The sequence below is a fragment of the Osmerus eperlanus genome, chromosome 1, assembly GCF_963692335.1.
Source record: "Osmerus eperlanus chromosome 1, fOsmEpe2.1, whole genome shotgun sequence".
Taxonomy (NCBI): Eukaryota; Metazoa; Chordata; class Actinopteri; order Osmeriformes; family Osmeridae; genus Osmerus; species Osmerus eperlanus.
Genome location: NC_085018.1, coordinates 17,546,360 through 17,561,254, shown reverse-complemented (window position 1 = coordinate 17,561,254; position 14,895 = coordinate 17,546,360). Strand labels below are relative to the sequence as shown.

The 14,895-nt window shown below is 43.1% G+C and overlaps 3 protein-coding genes across 4 annotated transcripts; 2 read left to right on the top strand and 1 right to left on the bottom strand.

Moving 5' to 3' along the window:
• Nucleotides 1–313: 313 nt before the first annotated feature.
• si:ch211-157b11.8 (fibroleukin) lies at nucleotides 314–1,817 on the bottom strand. Its single transcript, XM_062457313.1, has 4 exons — nucleotides 1,814–1,817; nucleotides 1,639–1,751; nucleotides 1,264–1,526; nucleotides 314–1,173 (listed from the first exon to the last, which is right to left on the bottom strand). The coding sequence occupies exons 1-4, from the start codon at nucleotides 1,815–1,817 to the stop codon at nucleotides 843–845; spliced, it is 711 nt and encodes a 236-aa protein (XP_062313297.1). The 3' UTR covers nucleotides 314–842.
• A 3,649-nt stretch (nucleotides 1,818–5,466) lies between these two features.
• On the top strand, nucleotides 5,467–12,243 carry LOC134023236 (ras-related protein rab7-like). Of its 2 annotated transcripts, none has more exons than XM_062465202.1 (6): nucleotides 5,467–5,550; nucleotides 8,373–8,435; nucleotides 8,767–8,893; nucleotides 10,311–10,529; nucleotides 10,628–10,756; nucleotides 10,898–12,243. In XM_062465202.1, the coding sequence occupies exons 2-6, from the start codon at nucleotides 8,383–8,385 to the stop codon at nucleotides 10,991–10,993; spliced, it is 624 nt and encodes a 207-aa protein (XP_062321186.1). In that variant the 5' UTR covers nucleotides 5,467–5,550; nucleotides 8,373–8,382; the 3' UTR covers nucleotides 10,994–12,243. The 2 variants fall into 2 exon arrangements, with proteins under 2 accessions (XP_062321186.1, XP_062321179.1); XM_062465195.1 differs by having other exon boundaries at nucleotides 5,506–5,907.
• A 771-nt stretch (nucleotides 12,244–13,014) lies between these two features.
• On the top strand, nucleotides 13,015–14,173 carry LOC134023229 (histone H1.10). Its single transcript, XM_062465182.1, has one exon. It carries the CDS (start codon nucleotides 13,097–13,099, stop codon nucleotides 13,730–13,732), a length of 636 nt encoding a protein of 211 aa, XP_062321166.1. The 5' UTR covers nucleotides 13,015–13,096; the 3' UTR covers nucleotides 13,733–14,173.
• Nucleotides 14,174–14,895: the final 722 nt, after the last annotated feature.

The window sequence follows — 14,895 nt, the reverse complement described above, 5'->3', positions numbered from 1 at the left end:
GACTCCAGCAGGAAAGAGCTTGGAGGTTATGAGTATCAACCAACTGTCAGTGCCCCTCCCTGCCTGGGTCACCCCCGAGAACAATAGTTACTGTGTCCCATTCATTAACATCTTCAGTTTGGACACAAACCATACTAACCATGCCAGGTTGCAACATGAACAGCTGGTTATTATATTTTGTGTGTAATGAATGCAGCAAAAGGGATTGTAACAGTAGAATCATGGGGCCATGTATTGTATTAAAAAAACATCTTAAATATTTCTCAGGACACATCATTTATGTACATCTCTTTATTTTATTTATATCAGAAAATATGCACAACATGAACAAATATTTATTTAATCATCACAAAAGAAAAAGGTGCTCAACAGTATGGTTTGAGTTTGGGTAAAATAAAGCAGGTGTTGGGATCCATGATGCTTTCCTCCGGATCACATAGTCTCCTGATCCTTGTTAGACTTTAAAACACACCAAAGACATGAATACAGACAGAGCCATGGCATGTAGAGCCTCTGTAAGGCAGCCTTCATTCTAAGCACTGTCCTCGTCAGTGAAGCCCACAGCCAACCAGAGTATCAATCTTAAAAGTGTTGTTCACTATACCAGTGACATTTTACATGATGGAGTACAGGACATCAGACAAACTCTAAACAATTCTTCAGGAGTACATCTTACATACCTCGTGGACAGATCTCCAGACAGAGACTCATACGAGTATAGGACTAAGCCATCTGAATGGAGAACCTCTTTTGATTTGTAGTATATTTTCGTCAAAGAATAGGATTTATTTATCCTACACCTTTCTACATTCCAGTCTCAATTGCTCTCTAGGCTAGCTTCTTCAGAAGTCCCGAGGCCTTGTCTTCATCTCCACACTCTTAAAGGAGTAGCGCTCCCCGCTGCGGCTGTCCGTCAGGATGTACCATGTGCCCCAGTAGATGCCGTTGGTCAGCCCGCTATAGCGCCCACGATAGTAGCGTCCGTTCAGATTGGCAGCCAGGCAGGCATCAAACCACCAACCAGCACCATAGTACTGTGCACAGTTACCAGCTGTGTAGCGGTCATGGTCACGGTCGTTGGTGCTGAATGCTCGGCCGTCGTGGTTGTAGCGTTTGCTGTAGCTAAGTGAGTTGCCAGCATCACCAGAGTACTCCCGAGCTGTCAGACGATACCTAAGAGGCAAAGAGAAGGAAAGAGCATAACATGATGTGTGGTGTTTTGTGCGTGTGGGTTCACGGTGCTGACAGTGCTTTCCCCATCACCTTTGTGTCTCTGAGGCCACTCTGAAGGTGTTGTAGGTGGCATGGCGCCGTTGCTGGTGCCAGTCCTCCAGCTGAATGCGGAGCTGGTACTGGCCAGAGGAGGTGAGGCCATGCAGAGCTGCGTTCCCCAGCCAGTGTTCCCCTTGGGGAGATCCAAAGCCCTCCTGGTACTCCTGCCATGTCCGGTTGAAGTCCAGCAAGCCGTCTCTCCGAGTCTGAAACACTGTCCATCCCCCGCCTGCTGTCTCCATGTCACATGAAGCCTGGCCAGAAAAATGGTTGATTGTACATTCATATGTGTGTGTGCCTGTGTGTGTGTGACTGTTCATGTGTGTGATGTTAACATGTGTGTGTGTGTGTGTGTTTATAAAGTACCTCCAGCGCAGGTCTTTGTTGGTCAGGCTGAATGGTGTAAATTCCATTCTCTTTGATCCCTATGCGATAGATCTCAGCACAGTCCTGAGGAAACTGCCTTGCTGAAGGGGCAACTGCAAACACACACACACACACACTTACTTGTGAATGTTGGTACACCTATTAATACACACACACATAAACACACACAAACAGGCACACACACTACTGTTGTGTCCTCTGCTCTCACCTGTTGGTGAGTGTTGTGTAATACTCCTGAGCAGAAGCAGCAGATCCTTCTCCCCCTCTCTTCCCACTGCTGCCCCCTCTGTCCACACAAACAGAGAGCTGGGGGTCAGAGTCACATCACACTGTGGATATGCAGCAATCTATCGACTATATTGGTAGATGCATAGGGACTTGTATTGTATTGCATGGGTGAGATCTTGGGCTGCGTGATGGTCATGAGATACTAGTGATCTGTCTACCCAACTCACCACACACAGTCTGACATTCCTGTGCACTCACCTCTGACCGAGACTGCGCAGGCCTGTTTGCTAGGTATGTGTGTGTGTGTTGACCATACCATGCCAGAGGACTGTGTGTGAGTGTACATGTGTGTATATGTGTGAAGGTAGAAAGAGAGAGCATGCTTTATCGTGGTTTGGGGTTAGGGTTAAGGTTAGGGTTAGTGTGTGGGGGTATTTGTGTTCCTCACCAAGTCGTTTGGCCATTGCTCTGAGGGCCTGACTGTGACAGTGGAGGTCACACTCTGTCAGCACAGAGGCCATCAAAGCCAGGATGGCCCCTAGTGTGTCCCCTCCCGGCTGGGCCCCTTGGCCCCTGGTGGCCCCTGGTTCCTGGAGGGAACGCATGCAGCTCTGCAGCTGAACCAGGCGATCTGACACATCCCCCATCTGCAGGAACACCACACAAATACCCTCAAAGGTTGCTAGTTGCATCACACACAAGCATGCATGCTCAAACAAACATACACAGACAAGTATTCAGAGGTCTCATTACACACATATAGCCTCTCACACAAGGGGCAAACAAAGAAGATAAGTTGACTCAATCGCTCTTTCACACTTACATCAGCCTTAGTCACTGCAGGCACACCTGTCACTGCATGAGCTCAGCACAGCCATATGATTTGGACAGCTTTACCTCCAGGTCTAAATTTACTCCTGCTTTGATTCTCATCACTGGACAGTGTCTGTCAGGTGGTGCCTGGTTTGTCAGTGCCTCAACTCCCCAGAGTAGGAACCTGCTGGCTCTGTGCAGAGAGCCACTCTACTGAATGCTCAACACTGTTTCAGTCTGTTAAGTGACGTCATCTCACACACGTCTTTCCCCTCAGTGTTACCCTCCACAACATAGCTAACTCAGAGTTCCAGTATAGCTTGTTGAAGCCAAAGTATATCTACTCAGTCAGACAGACATTGTCCAGGCCTTCCGCTTCATGACGGAGCACGTAATTATCATTGTTTTGCCTCTACAATACCTTAAGGCCACAATCTCCTTCGACTACATTCTACAGTCAAAATAACAGGATGTGACCTTGGCATGACCTGGACGTGATGCCACTCACCTTGGTCTGCACCTGTCTGAGTTCCTGTCTGTGCTCCACCCTCAGAGGTGAGTCTGAAGAGGATGGGGCCGCCGCCACCACCCTGCAGCCTGACGCCCCCGAGCGCCCCTCACACATCCCGGCCCCCGTCCCTGGCCGTATGGGTGGAGCGGCCACCAGGCTGTCCCTGCAGGGGGGATGGGGGCAGGTGGAAAGAGCTTCTGGAGGAGACAGTACGGCTCCCACGCACAGAGACAGCAATGGCAGCATGCTGAGAGAGCCAAGTGGAATCATGGGAAATCTGAAAAAGGGGTTGAAGTCACACAAAATCCACTCTTGTTGAAGATCTTTCACTATCCGTGTTTTGCAGGTTTTCACCTAAAATGTGTTGCTTTTTGTCAGCTTAAGGTCCCAAATCCTGGTAACTCCTGACTTCTTGACAGTTTCTTGTTAGTGATTTGAGTCCGTTGCTTCGATTGATATCAGTATGTTCCTTTCTTTATCTATGTAGCCTATTTCTTTATTAATCTCTTCATCAGCATAAAGGATTAGTACAAAATAATGAAGTAGGTTTCTGTTTAGTCTAGTTACGTATCCGTGTTTCTTTAACTTTTTCTATCTGTGTCTGTATCTGTATCTACAAACTTCAACCTCTTAACTTCTCTGTCCCTCTGGTCACCTTCTCACACTCTACCTCCCTCTCTCTGTCTCTGGTAGTGAGGGTGCTTTGGCTCAGATTCCTAGATAACTGCGGCTCTCTTTGCTCTCTGACACGCACTAATGCACCCACCCCCGATACACACACACGCACACACAGACACGCATAATCTACTCACCTCTTTGACTCATCTTCTCTCTCACTTGCACTCTCTCAGTTGCACGCACACACACCACCACACACGCCAACACACACACATAGCTAAATAAACATTGATGATGTACAGTTTTGTAACGTTAATCCCACTCAGTCACACATATGCACACAAAAATACAGTTTATGGTCACACGAAGCAGCACCTTTACACTGCTGCAGACTGTCTCTTGACTTTCACTTTTTTCTGTCTCACACAGGCTCATGCTTGAGTCACATTTTCTACACCTCCTTCCTCTCTCCTTCTTTTTAATCTCTCTATCTCTCTCAGTCCCCACCTCTGAATCTCTCCCCATGAGTCTATGTTAAGATGTGTGTAGGACTAAGTGAGTTGTCGCTAATGCATAGTCATGTCGGTGTTTGTCTGTCAGTATTCCCATAAAGTTGAGACACTGCCTCTCCCACACCCCTCCTCTCCCTCTTTCTCACTTTTGTCAACCTCCTTTGTGTCGTGTTTGTGTTTACAAATGGAGTTCCTTAGAGGCCATAAAAACTAGACTTGAATGGGGGTGAGAAAGCAGGAATTCCTCTACAAACAGTAAGGTCATCAGATGCGACAAAATGACACACTTCAACTTCTGCAGAACACACATACACACACCAACATAAACACACATCATCCAAGTCAGGGGGCACACCAGGCTACCATTCCAACCTCTTCTTTCATATAGGCTTCAGAGTATAGAATGACGTCAGCAATCATGCAATAAGAGACTTTCAGAAATGTTTAAGGGTCAGGGCGAATTGGAGATATGTGATATAAGGACACTCTCACATGGTCCTGGGATTTGGGGCAGGTGTTTAATATATAACCTAAACCAGAATGACTGTTGTAGCTTAGTAATTTTATATGAGAGTTATACATAGTAATTGACCATTAACCTTGATTTGGATTCTGATACAAAAAGATATTGGTGATCAGAGTTCATTTAGCTCAGCCAACACAATATTGCTGATTTCAAATGATTTTGAGGTGAGCTGAGAGTGTCCTCTAGTGGTGTTTTGATATTATGATTTACATGATTTACTGATGTATGTGATATTACCAGAGATGACACACGTCCTTCACTCAAGTAGAAGTACAGATACTCATGTTTAAAAAAAAGACTGGTAAAAGTTGAAGTGCTGACAACACTTTTTCTCTCAAGTTACAGTAAAGAAGTATGGGCTCTGACATATACTTGAGTAAAAAGTATCCATTGCTACTACCTACCATTAAATACATGTTAATAATTAACACGCTTGGTTATGCATGCTCATGTTCACAACAGTGTCAAGCTAGTTGGATTGTGTGCTTTTGAATGCATGGTCCTTACTCTGTATTTACCACTTTTCGTTTTTGGTCACAGTCAAGTGCACATTCTCTGGGACAGTAAGACCATGGGCGGGGCTCACGCATGTTCTGCGTGACCACGTTGAGCGCGTCAACGTGAGTGTTGTTGTGGAGGAAGTGAAAGAGGGTAAAGAAAAAGAAAAAATTCGTGCGCGAAGGGTATGTTGCCAGACTGAACTCAGTTCAAGACATTTTATATCATATGTGGCGAATATTGTTAGTTGATATCACGAGCTTGCACTAAAGACGAGAGAAAAGTACAACCTGTTACGCTGCGTTACAAAATAACTGACTAGCTAGTTATCTTAAAACTGTTGGTGGTAGGCTAGAAAGGTCTTGCAGGCTACGCTACAGTAGATACCTACGCGAGATAGCTAGACTAGCTAGCTGCGCTGTCAACTGTGGGGCACTGCGTCGCAGACAACCTGTCCCAGCTGAACAATAGAAAGCTAGACAGTTAGCTGGCTAGCTCTAATATTGTAAGAAAATAATTATCGGGCTTGTCTGGAGTTGAAGGTAAGTGCCGATGACAACTTTGAGCGTATAGTTTGTTTTAGTTATTTAGCTAAACAGAGCCCCCCCCCAGCGGCGGTGACTGGGCGAAATGTTCAACCGAGATTTGTAATAGCTTGTGGTTGTACTGTCTGTGTAGCTGTCTGGTGTGGCTTCTGACTGTGGTGACGACGGTTTGAGAAATAATCGGAGGGTGCTAGAGCTAATTAAGGTCAATACTTAAATGAATACTGAAATGAAATCAGTGCAAGTTCCTCGACTGGCATTATTTGTATTTGTGGGTTATCCTAGGAACTTACAGCATAAAGGCAAAAATAAGCTTAGCTAACTATCGTATGGATGAACTCGTGACCCAGTCTTTGGTTAACTATAAATCTAAGGGACTTTCAAGAGTGACTCGATACAGACTTGAAATGCTTTGTCACATGTTACTATGACTGACCAGCTACATCACAAATTGTCCTCGGTTAACACACGAACGACATGTTTAAAGTATTTCTAAGTAAATTACTTACTGCTACCAACCTCAACCGTTCACAGTTCGGACAGGATCCGATTTTCCCAATACAGTATCATGGGTTAGAGATTTGAGGGGGTACATCAGAGAACATTATGGTTACATACAGCATTCTGAATCATGGCTTTTACCTGGACATGCACCACCAATTCAGAGTAAACCTTTCTAGCTAAAATAACGTTACGTTAAACAGTCTACTGGGCACTTTGTTTTGACCATGTTCGTTGGCTGTGTCTACCTGTACTTCATATTGTTGCAGTGTCACAACTCATGCTAAAAGTGTCTCATAGTTTGCAGGGTCACCAGTGGATCTGTCAACATGGTCACTGGAGGGAGTGTGTTATTGTGTGACACAAGATGTATTGAGCAATGAACTCTATGCTCTACCGGACTGTGCACAAGGAGGCTATATTTAGAGGTTTGTTTTTGTCATTCCGGGTGCCCATCTGTACCTAGTAGGCATGCAAATGAGTAGTTGGAGTTCCAGAACCCCCTCTCTCTATGTATGTTGGCTACTGAAAGCAGAGTTGTATAGGCAACCAGTCCAGAGTTCAGCTGCAGCCTCTCTTAAACAGTGTAGGAGTGCAGAGTAACATACCATAACCAACAAGCACTGGTCTACTATGCATAACCTAAGCTCTTTATTGAAGTTGTAGAACATACATTACACTTACCCCTGGAAAGGTAGTTACAATATATTTTAGTTTCACGTCTATGAGACGGCTTGCTCCTGACCTATAGCCTGTTTGATGTTGGGGGGAGAGGTAGTTGTGAGGACAGAGGACTGGCTTCTCCTGCAGTCATGTGACAGTGGACTGAACATGCTGAGAACCTCATGCTCTTCTGCTGAAGACTCCACTCACTATGCCACTGGATGGAGGAGGACAGAGGCTAGTGTGTTGACATCTGGTGTAGGGCTACATATGGGAAGATTTCAGAGTGGGCAGTGGGGTAAATTAGAGGGTTTAGGGTGATATAGACTACATTAGACATTATCGATTGCAGTGTTGGTGTGTGAATAGGATGGAGGCCACGACCCGTGTTTTCAGAAGTCATACAGTAGTAGTGCTGGTTCAACCTCTTTTTACTGAGCACTCTTACTATGAGAAGCTTGAGTAGTAGTAGAGCTGTGAGGCGGAGACTACTTGTGCTGTAGGGAATTCTCTTGAATGCCATTCTTCACTGCAGACTACCGTCTTTGTTGAACTAGTCTGATAGCTGGTAAGAATGAATTTAAACAAAGCTTGTTATTCTGCTACATTGTTTCTCTTTAAGTGGAAGAGGAGATTGTGGAATTTCACTTTTGAGATCACAATGATATTCTGTTGTCTTATGTTTTCCATCAGGGCTATACAAATACAAATATATAAAACTCCAATATGTTCTACATCAAGTTGAGTTTGCTGACCCTGTGGAAGCATAGTGCCTTTGGGAATGTCTACTAGAGGGGATTAGGAAAGAGTTTTATGTTTGGATCTGCCCCATTAAGAGGAAGCATAATACAGCCATCTCTCCGATTCACTTCCTGTGTGTGTGTCTGCGCATGTACGCCAGCGAGAGAGTAAGAGGGGGAGAATGATATGTTGCTCGTGACTTCGACCAGCAGCTTAAAAAGCACATGACTGAAATGAATGGAGCTCAAATCTTATTGGTCAAGTGGCAAAGGAGTCTTCACAAAGCTAACTAATTCACATAGGACCTACATCCTATAGCATTGTCTATGCTGAGAGACACACATTGTGGTAGCAAAGACATAGTTTTAAAAATTGTGGATCAATTTAACACTAATAGAAGATAAGCTCCTGTATTTCTTTGCTGGAAGTAAGTCATTATCTAGGCGGGTAACCAGTGTAGGATGAGATGCTGCAAATAGTATGTATTTGACAGCCCATTAAGCCAACGGCGTACCCATAATTTCTATTCTAACTTGTTGTCATGGATCTCTCCCCAGGATTGACAACATGACGTCCAGGAAGAAAGTGCTTCTGAAAGTCATCATTCTGGGGGATTCTGGGTGAGTACTCAACAAGCGTCTAGTTGGTTAGTTTTAACAGTAGATTAAATGTCTGTGAATAAAATGGTATCTGTTTTCAATATTTAAAAGATGGCTTTTATCCCTGTTACATTATGTCTTCTCTTGGTCACATATATTCAATTATTTTCTTACACTGATAGACATTTCAGATATTAAAATGTACATTCTCTGCAGGGCACAGGTTTTGATTTGAAAGGTTATTCTACCTCCCAGCATTGGGACCCCATAGATTGCATTTAATTAAACATTTATTTCCTTCCCATCTCGCTCTGTATTTCTCCTTCTCTTCTGCTTTCTCTCTACGTGAAAGTGTGGGCAAGACCTCCCTGATGAACCAGTATGTGAACAAGAAGTTCAGCAACCAATACAAAGCCACGATAGGAGCAGATTTCTTGACCAAGGAGGTGATGGTGGACGACCGACTCGTCACAATGCAGGTACACTAGCTCACTGAAAATTCTGGTTCATCCCTCATAAAATCCAGGAATACATAAAATGAGAGTCTGAGTTAAGGATACAGCATTTTATACTGTGTGGAAGTTGAATGACTGAGGGCTGATTTCACAGACACAGATTAAGCCTAGTCTAAGCCAAAACCGCCCATGAGTGGGGGTCAGATGGCTGAGCGGTTAGGGAATCTGGCTTTTACTCAGAAGGTTGCCGGTTCGAATCCTGTCCATGCAAATGCTTGTGAAGAATAGAAATACTTAATTTATAATCAAGTATTTAGTTAGAATGGTGGCACCACCGTAATATTGGGTTCAGGACATCAGGAAACCTAAGTTAATGTGTAATTATCAGTCTAATCTTAAGGAATGGATTTGTTGTAAGTGTAGAGCCAATTCTAACATTTAGTGAACACGCACACATCAAAATATCTTTTACAACAAATGTATTAAAGTAAGGTAAACATGGATAGTATAACCAAGTTAGATTATGAATTTGATATGAGAGATTGGTTTCAATGAACAGAATGAAATGGTCTAACTTCCAGAAAGACAGAAATTGTACAGTCAATGATTATATGCCAACCGAACCGCCAATGCCATGTTCGTGGAGGAAAGAGCGTTAGACATAGTTACGTTTGATCAGGATTGATCAATGAGGTTTAGGGCAGTTCGCGCCCAAGGCCCATTTGCAAGCTAGCAGGATGACCTCACATGCAGTGGGGAAGTCCCCAAAAAATAGGCAGCTGTCAGTGCCTGTCAAGTGATTTGCATGCAAAGACACAGCTAGTGATAACTGACTTACAATTACTGATATTGTGGGGCGGCTGTGGCTCGGGGTAGAGAGGGTTGTCTGTTAATCGCAAGGTTGGCGGTTCGATCCCCGACTCCTCCTAGGTCATGTGCCGAAGTATCCTTGAGCAAGACTCTGAACCCCAAGTTGCTCCCGATTGGCAGGCCGGCGCCTTGCATGGTAGCTCGCTGCCGTCGGTATGTGTGAGTGAGAGTATGAATGGGTGAATGAGAGGCAAACATTGTAAAGCGCTTTGAGTGCCGCTAAGGTAGAAAAGCGCTATATAAATGCAGTCCATATTGTTTGCCTTCAGTCCTCTAGCTTCAAAATTGATTAAAGGAAAACCATAGTGAACTAACATCCAACTGTGTGATCTAATCAGGAAGTTTAAAAATGATTCCTAGCCAAGAAACGAAGCATGTTACCAAACAAAGAATAGTTCATATCTTCCCTGTTAACGTTTGGCTTCTTACTTCCCGTCAACCCCTCCATCTCTTTAATTCCCCATTTTCCTTTTCTTTACCCCTTCCCCCCACACACACTTTCTCCCTCCTTCATTCCTATGTCCCCCTATCCTTCCAAACCACTCTCTCCATTTCCCTCCTTCCTGGTCAGATCTGGGACACAGCTGGGCAGGAGAGGTTCCAGTCATTGGGGGTAGCGTTCTACCGTGGGGCTGACTGCTGTGTGCTGGTGTTTGATGTGACGGCTCCCAACACCTTCAAGACCTTAGACAGCTGGAGAGATGAGTTCCTGATCCAGGCTAGCCCCAGAGACCCGGAGAACTTCCCTTTTGTGGTTCTAGGCAACAAGATTGACCTGGAGAACAGACAGGTGAGCTAAAGTTTGAAAAAGTGACATATGAGGGCTGATTACGTAACATAATGTTGAATGTGGCCATAATCATAATATTTCCTCTCATCCACACATAGGTGACAACCAAGAGGGCCCAGGCCTGGTGTCAAAGTAAGAACAACATCCCTTACTTCGAGACCAGCGCTAAGGAAGCCATCAATGTAGAGCAAGCCTTCCAGACCATTGCACGCAATGCCCTCAAACAGGTGAGACACCGGCATCAGCACCATCTAGTTTTCAAACTAGACTTTGGAACTCTGCAGCGATATTGGTTGATGATTTATTGTTTAGGATGAATCACACTTATTGTTATGTCCTCTTCTTCTCTCTCTCCCTTTTCCTCTTAGGAGACAGAGGTGGAGTTGTATAATGAATTCCCTGAACCCATTAAACTGGATAGGAATGACAGAGCCAAGCCTTCACAAGAGAGCTGCAGCTGCTGAAGTGGCGTTAGGACTATCTTCTCTCTGGCCTACTGGAACATCCCCATGACCCCACTCTCAGCACCTTTGTGGTCCCTACTCCTCCCTCAGAGTGAACTGCTCCTCTGGTCCGTCACAGATCATGTCACATTCCCGGCCCACCACAATCCCATTAGCTGCCCAGTAATAGTGCACATGGGTGCACAGACTCGGTACCTACGGTACACACTCACTCCACACACAATGAATCTGGCACAAAAAAATTATGTTAAGCGAAGAATGACAGCTCACTCACTCACCTGTATTTCTAACTGCCCCCAGACTCCCTTCTGTTAATGCTATTAAGAAAGATGTAGCCATGTTTTAACAGAGCGAGTGGAAGATGCAGTGGCATAATGTGAGAGGAGGTGGCTTGGGACAGAATTCCTGTGATTTCTGGTCCTCTTCATTTTCTATTCTTGAAAAATATATTCATTATTTTCTCATATCTCAGTGAACTCCTTTATCTGTCTAACTATGGAGGAATAATGAACTGTATTTTTTTTATTATTATTATTGGCTGTTGATGTAAAAGTCTTAAGCCAGTCTGGAGCGTATTTGTTAGCACTTTTTCCTCGTCGAGTTGATTTTTTTCATTGCCTTAAATGTTATACACGTAGTGGTCGGCATAATGACTACCATCCTTGTCAACAACCCATAAAGATCCTGTTAATCAAAAAACAAAACAAACACCTTTATGCCTGGTGGTGTCCACACCCTTTGTACAGTAGGTAGCACCGTGATTTGTTCTAAATTCACATTAAAGGGCCAATATTCATAAATGAGGCAACAACAATAGAAAAGCTTAAGACGTAGACAATGTTATTATCCTAATTGTACTACTGATACTATTGTATGTAATTTGTCTGCCATTTTGTTTCAACACTAGAATTACAGATCTGTTGCCATACACCTCTTCTCTAATAACTGTCTCTGTTGCTACTGTTTCTTTTACTCTGCTGGTAGCTCAGGTTGGCAAGTTTGTTAATAAGTGCATAATATTAATTTTTAACAGATTGTGTACTACTATGTGTGTAGATGTAATAGATAAAATGCTGAGAGATGAAATGGGATTGGATGCTCTTTATCTGTGAGTTATAAAGAAATAGTCCAAGAATTTACCCTGGTATTGCTCTTTTCTTCCTAATAAAGCAACTGCTATGCCAATGATGTTGAAAAGTATTGGGATATCAAAAGAAGTTATAATAAAGTGTCTCTTGAATATAAACATTGATTGTCTGCATTGTGTCCATATATTTTAGCAATTAGTATAAAACTGCCAAAGTGGCAATGAAGAACAAATATTTTTGGGTGTTGCTTTAGTTTCAGTTGGTGTCCATTGAGATCAAGCAATTAATGGGACTTATCATTACTGACTTGGAAGTATATAAGATAGGACACACGGGTACAATCTCACTTTAGCTTACAATAAAATGTAACTGTAGTCTGTTATGATTCTTTCTTATTGCAGTTTAAATTTGTAATTCAGTTCGAGGCTCGCGTGAAGAGATGGGTGCAAATCTCGAATTGTCAATAGATTGCCACGCGAGGGCGTGTACTGTGCTAGTTTAAACAAATTAAATCAAAAATATTCCAAAACTGAAGTGGCTAAACAAGAAACCCATTATCAATTACGACTTACCCCACTCTGAAGTACTGGTCTAAAGTTTATAGAAAGTAAAACTGTGTACCATTTTCAAACCATAACCTCGTAAAGTAGGTCCCCCCACCCAGTTTGCCACTACTACTGTGCGGTGCCGTCCGCACTTTCCCTTTTTTCTTGGAAATGTCGACCAACACCGGTACAAACATACAACCGCCAAATAGGTAATCGTTTGGTCTTCCTATAAAAAGTTGTTTGTCTCGTAATAATCGTCCCGGATATTACAAAATCTCAATGAAACTCATATCAAAAAACACAACTTCGCACACACCATGACATTCCATGTTGTTGTTTTCAATCACGTCCGCTTGGTACCTATATAGGCTAGCCAGGCTTGTTTCAGAGATCATATCCACCCGAGCAATTTGACGTAGGGTCTGTGATAACAATTCGTTCGTATATCTATTATTGAATTTAACATAATGGCAAGTGATACTGAAGTAGTTCCTGCCGCAGAAGCTCCAGTGGCTGCAAAGTCAAAGAAAAGGACACCCACTAAACCTAAACCAAAAGCAAAACCAGCGACTGTTGCCACCAGCTCAGCCAAGAAGAAGAAACGCAAGGGAAAGGGCCCAGGGAAGTACAGCGTACTGGTGGTTGACGCGATTAAACAACTGGGCGAGAGAAATGGTTCGTCGTTGGCCAAGATTTACAACAAAGCCAGGGAGGCGATCTGGTTCGATCAGCAGCATGGACGAACCTATCTGCGATATTCTATTCGCGCGCTAGTTCTGAACGATACCCTGATCCAGGTAAAGGGTACGGGTGCGAACGGTTCTTTCAAACTAAACAAAAAGAAGTTTGAGACAAAGGCACCGAAAAAAGCACCAACGCCTGTTAAGGCTGTAAAAACAAAAGCACCAGCTAAGAAGGCAAAGGCAGCCATCAAAACTAAGGCGAAACCGAAGGCTAGCCCGAAAAAGAAGTCGACACCCAAGAAGAAGCCGGCCGCCAAACCAAAAAAGCTGGCGGCCAAAAAGGCAACTCCGGTTAAGAGTAAGAAGCCAAAGCCGAAGAAGGCGAGCAAACCTGCCGCCAAGTCTCCAAGAAAGAAGTAGCATACCCAACCCAACACCGGAAAAAAAAGACTTGATTTATTTTTGTACATGTTGTGGTTTAAACGATGATTGGACTTTTTTATTCGCATCGAAGTGTGGCCCAAATGTTAGGTTTGGCCAAAAATTTCATTTATATTATTTTTGTACATCTTCAGCAAATGATGGTATGATGTGTAAACAATTGTGAAACATTTACGATGGGGCATCGATGAGTCAAACCGCCCAGTCCAGATTTGAATTGTGGGCAACGCCCCCAGTTGTCGGAAATACACTAGTTAGTTGACGAGGCTTGCTGAATTACTGTAACTAAAGTAAAAAATAAAAGACGGCATTATCTGGAACTTATGTTTCGTTTAAATGTTTGTATGTGTAATGTAGGCATGTAGCCTTTGTTGCCTCAAGCAGTTAAATTCTCTGTAAATAAATTGCAATCTAAAATGATGGTTTTAATGACTTTGAATGATTATTTTCAACATACGGTAGGAATAACCATTGAAACAAAACGTCTAGATGTCTTACTTTGATAACATACGACTCAATATTACATTTACTGGTAGGCTACAGCTCTTCATTGCACCCATACGATTCTCAGACAAAACCCTGAAATGAAAACTATTAGACATTTAAACAGTCCTGCCACCACCGGATTAAAACATTGCAAAATATGTCCCAATGGAATGAAAATACCCAGATGAAAATGGTTTTAGTTAAATTTGTTGGTGCAATTCATCTTATAAGTGACGTCTTTATGAAAAATAAATTCAATGAAATGGTAGGATTTCCACACACTTACAAACACCCACCCCCTCACTAGAACTGAAATGGAGAGGTCCTTTTACCTTATTAGGAAGAAAACATTTGCAACTCACGATTCATTCATTACGATATATCTGATAATGGTTCGCTGAAAACAGTTAAAATGCACATACAAACATAAGAGTATGTATTGTATGTATTCTTAAAACGCAAAAGAATCGTAGAAAAGGTACAGCACATTATTTACTTGAATGCTTTGTCCGAAAGAAATGTCATATGGTTGAGCCAACTATTTAAAAATGTGAACAATGTATTACATGTGTAAAATACGTATACAATTACTACAATAGGATAATGCAAGAAAACACATATATAAGTATGTAGCAATGGATCAATCACATTTCCAC

What these genes read in the sequence shown, in the direction of transcription:
- LOC134023236 (XM_062465202.1), top strand. Translation starts at nt 8,383, where the DNA reads ATGACGTCCAGGAAGAAAGTGCTTCTGAAAGTCATCATTCTGGGGGAT. An exon ending in ATCATTCTGGGGGATTCTGG is followed by an intron (nt 8,436 to 8,766) that starts GTGAGTACTCAA and finishes TCTACGTGAAAG; the next exon opens with TGTGGGCAAGACCTCCCTGA. An exon ending in TTGACCTGGAGAACAGACAG is followed by an intron (nt 10,530 to 10,627) that starts GTGAGCTAAAGT and finishes ATCCACACATAG; the next exon opens with GTGACAACCAAGAGGGCCCA.
- LOC134023229 (XM_062465182.1), top strand. Translation starts at nt 13,097, where the DNA reads ATGGCAAGTGATACTGAAGTAGTTCCTGCCGCAGAAGCTCCAGTGGCT.
- si:ch211-157b11.8 (XM_062457313.1), bottom strand. An exon ending in AACAAAGACCTGCGCTGGAG is followed by an intron (nt 1,527 to 1,638) that starts GTACTTTATAAA and finishes TTTTCTGGCCAG; the next exon opens with GCTTCATGTGACATGGAGAC. An exon ending in GTGGCCTCAGAGACACAAAG is followed by an intron (nt 1,174 to 1,263) that starts GTGATGGGGAAA and finishes TTTGCCTCTTAG; the next exon opens with GTATCGTCTGACAGCTCGGG.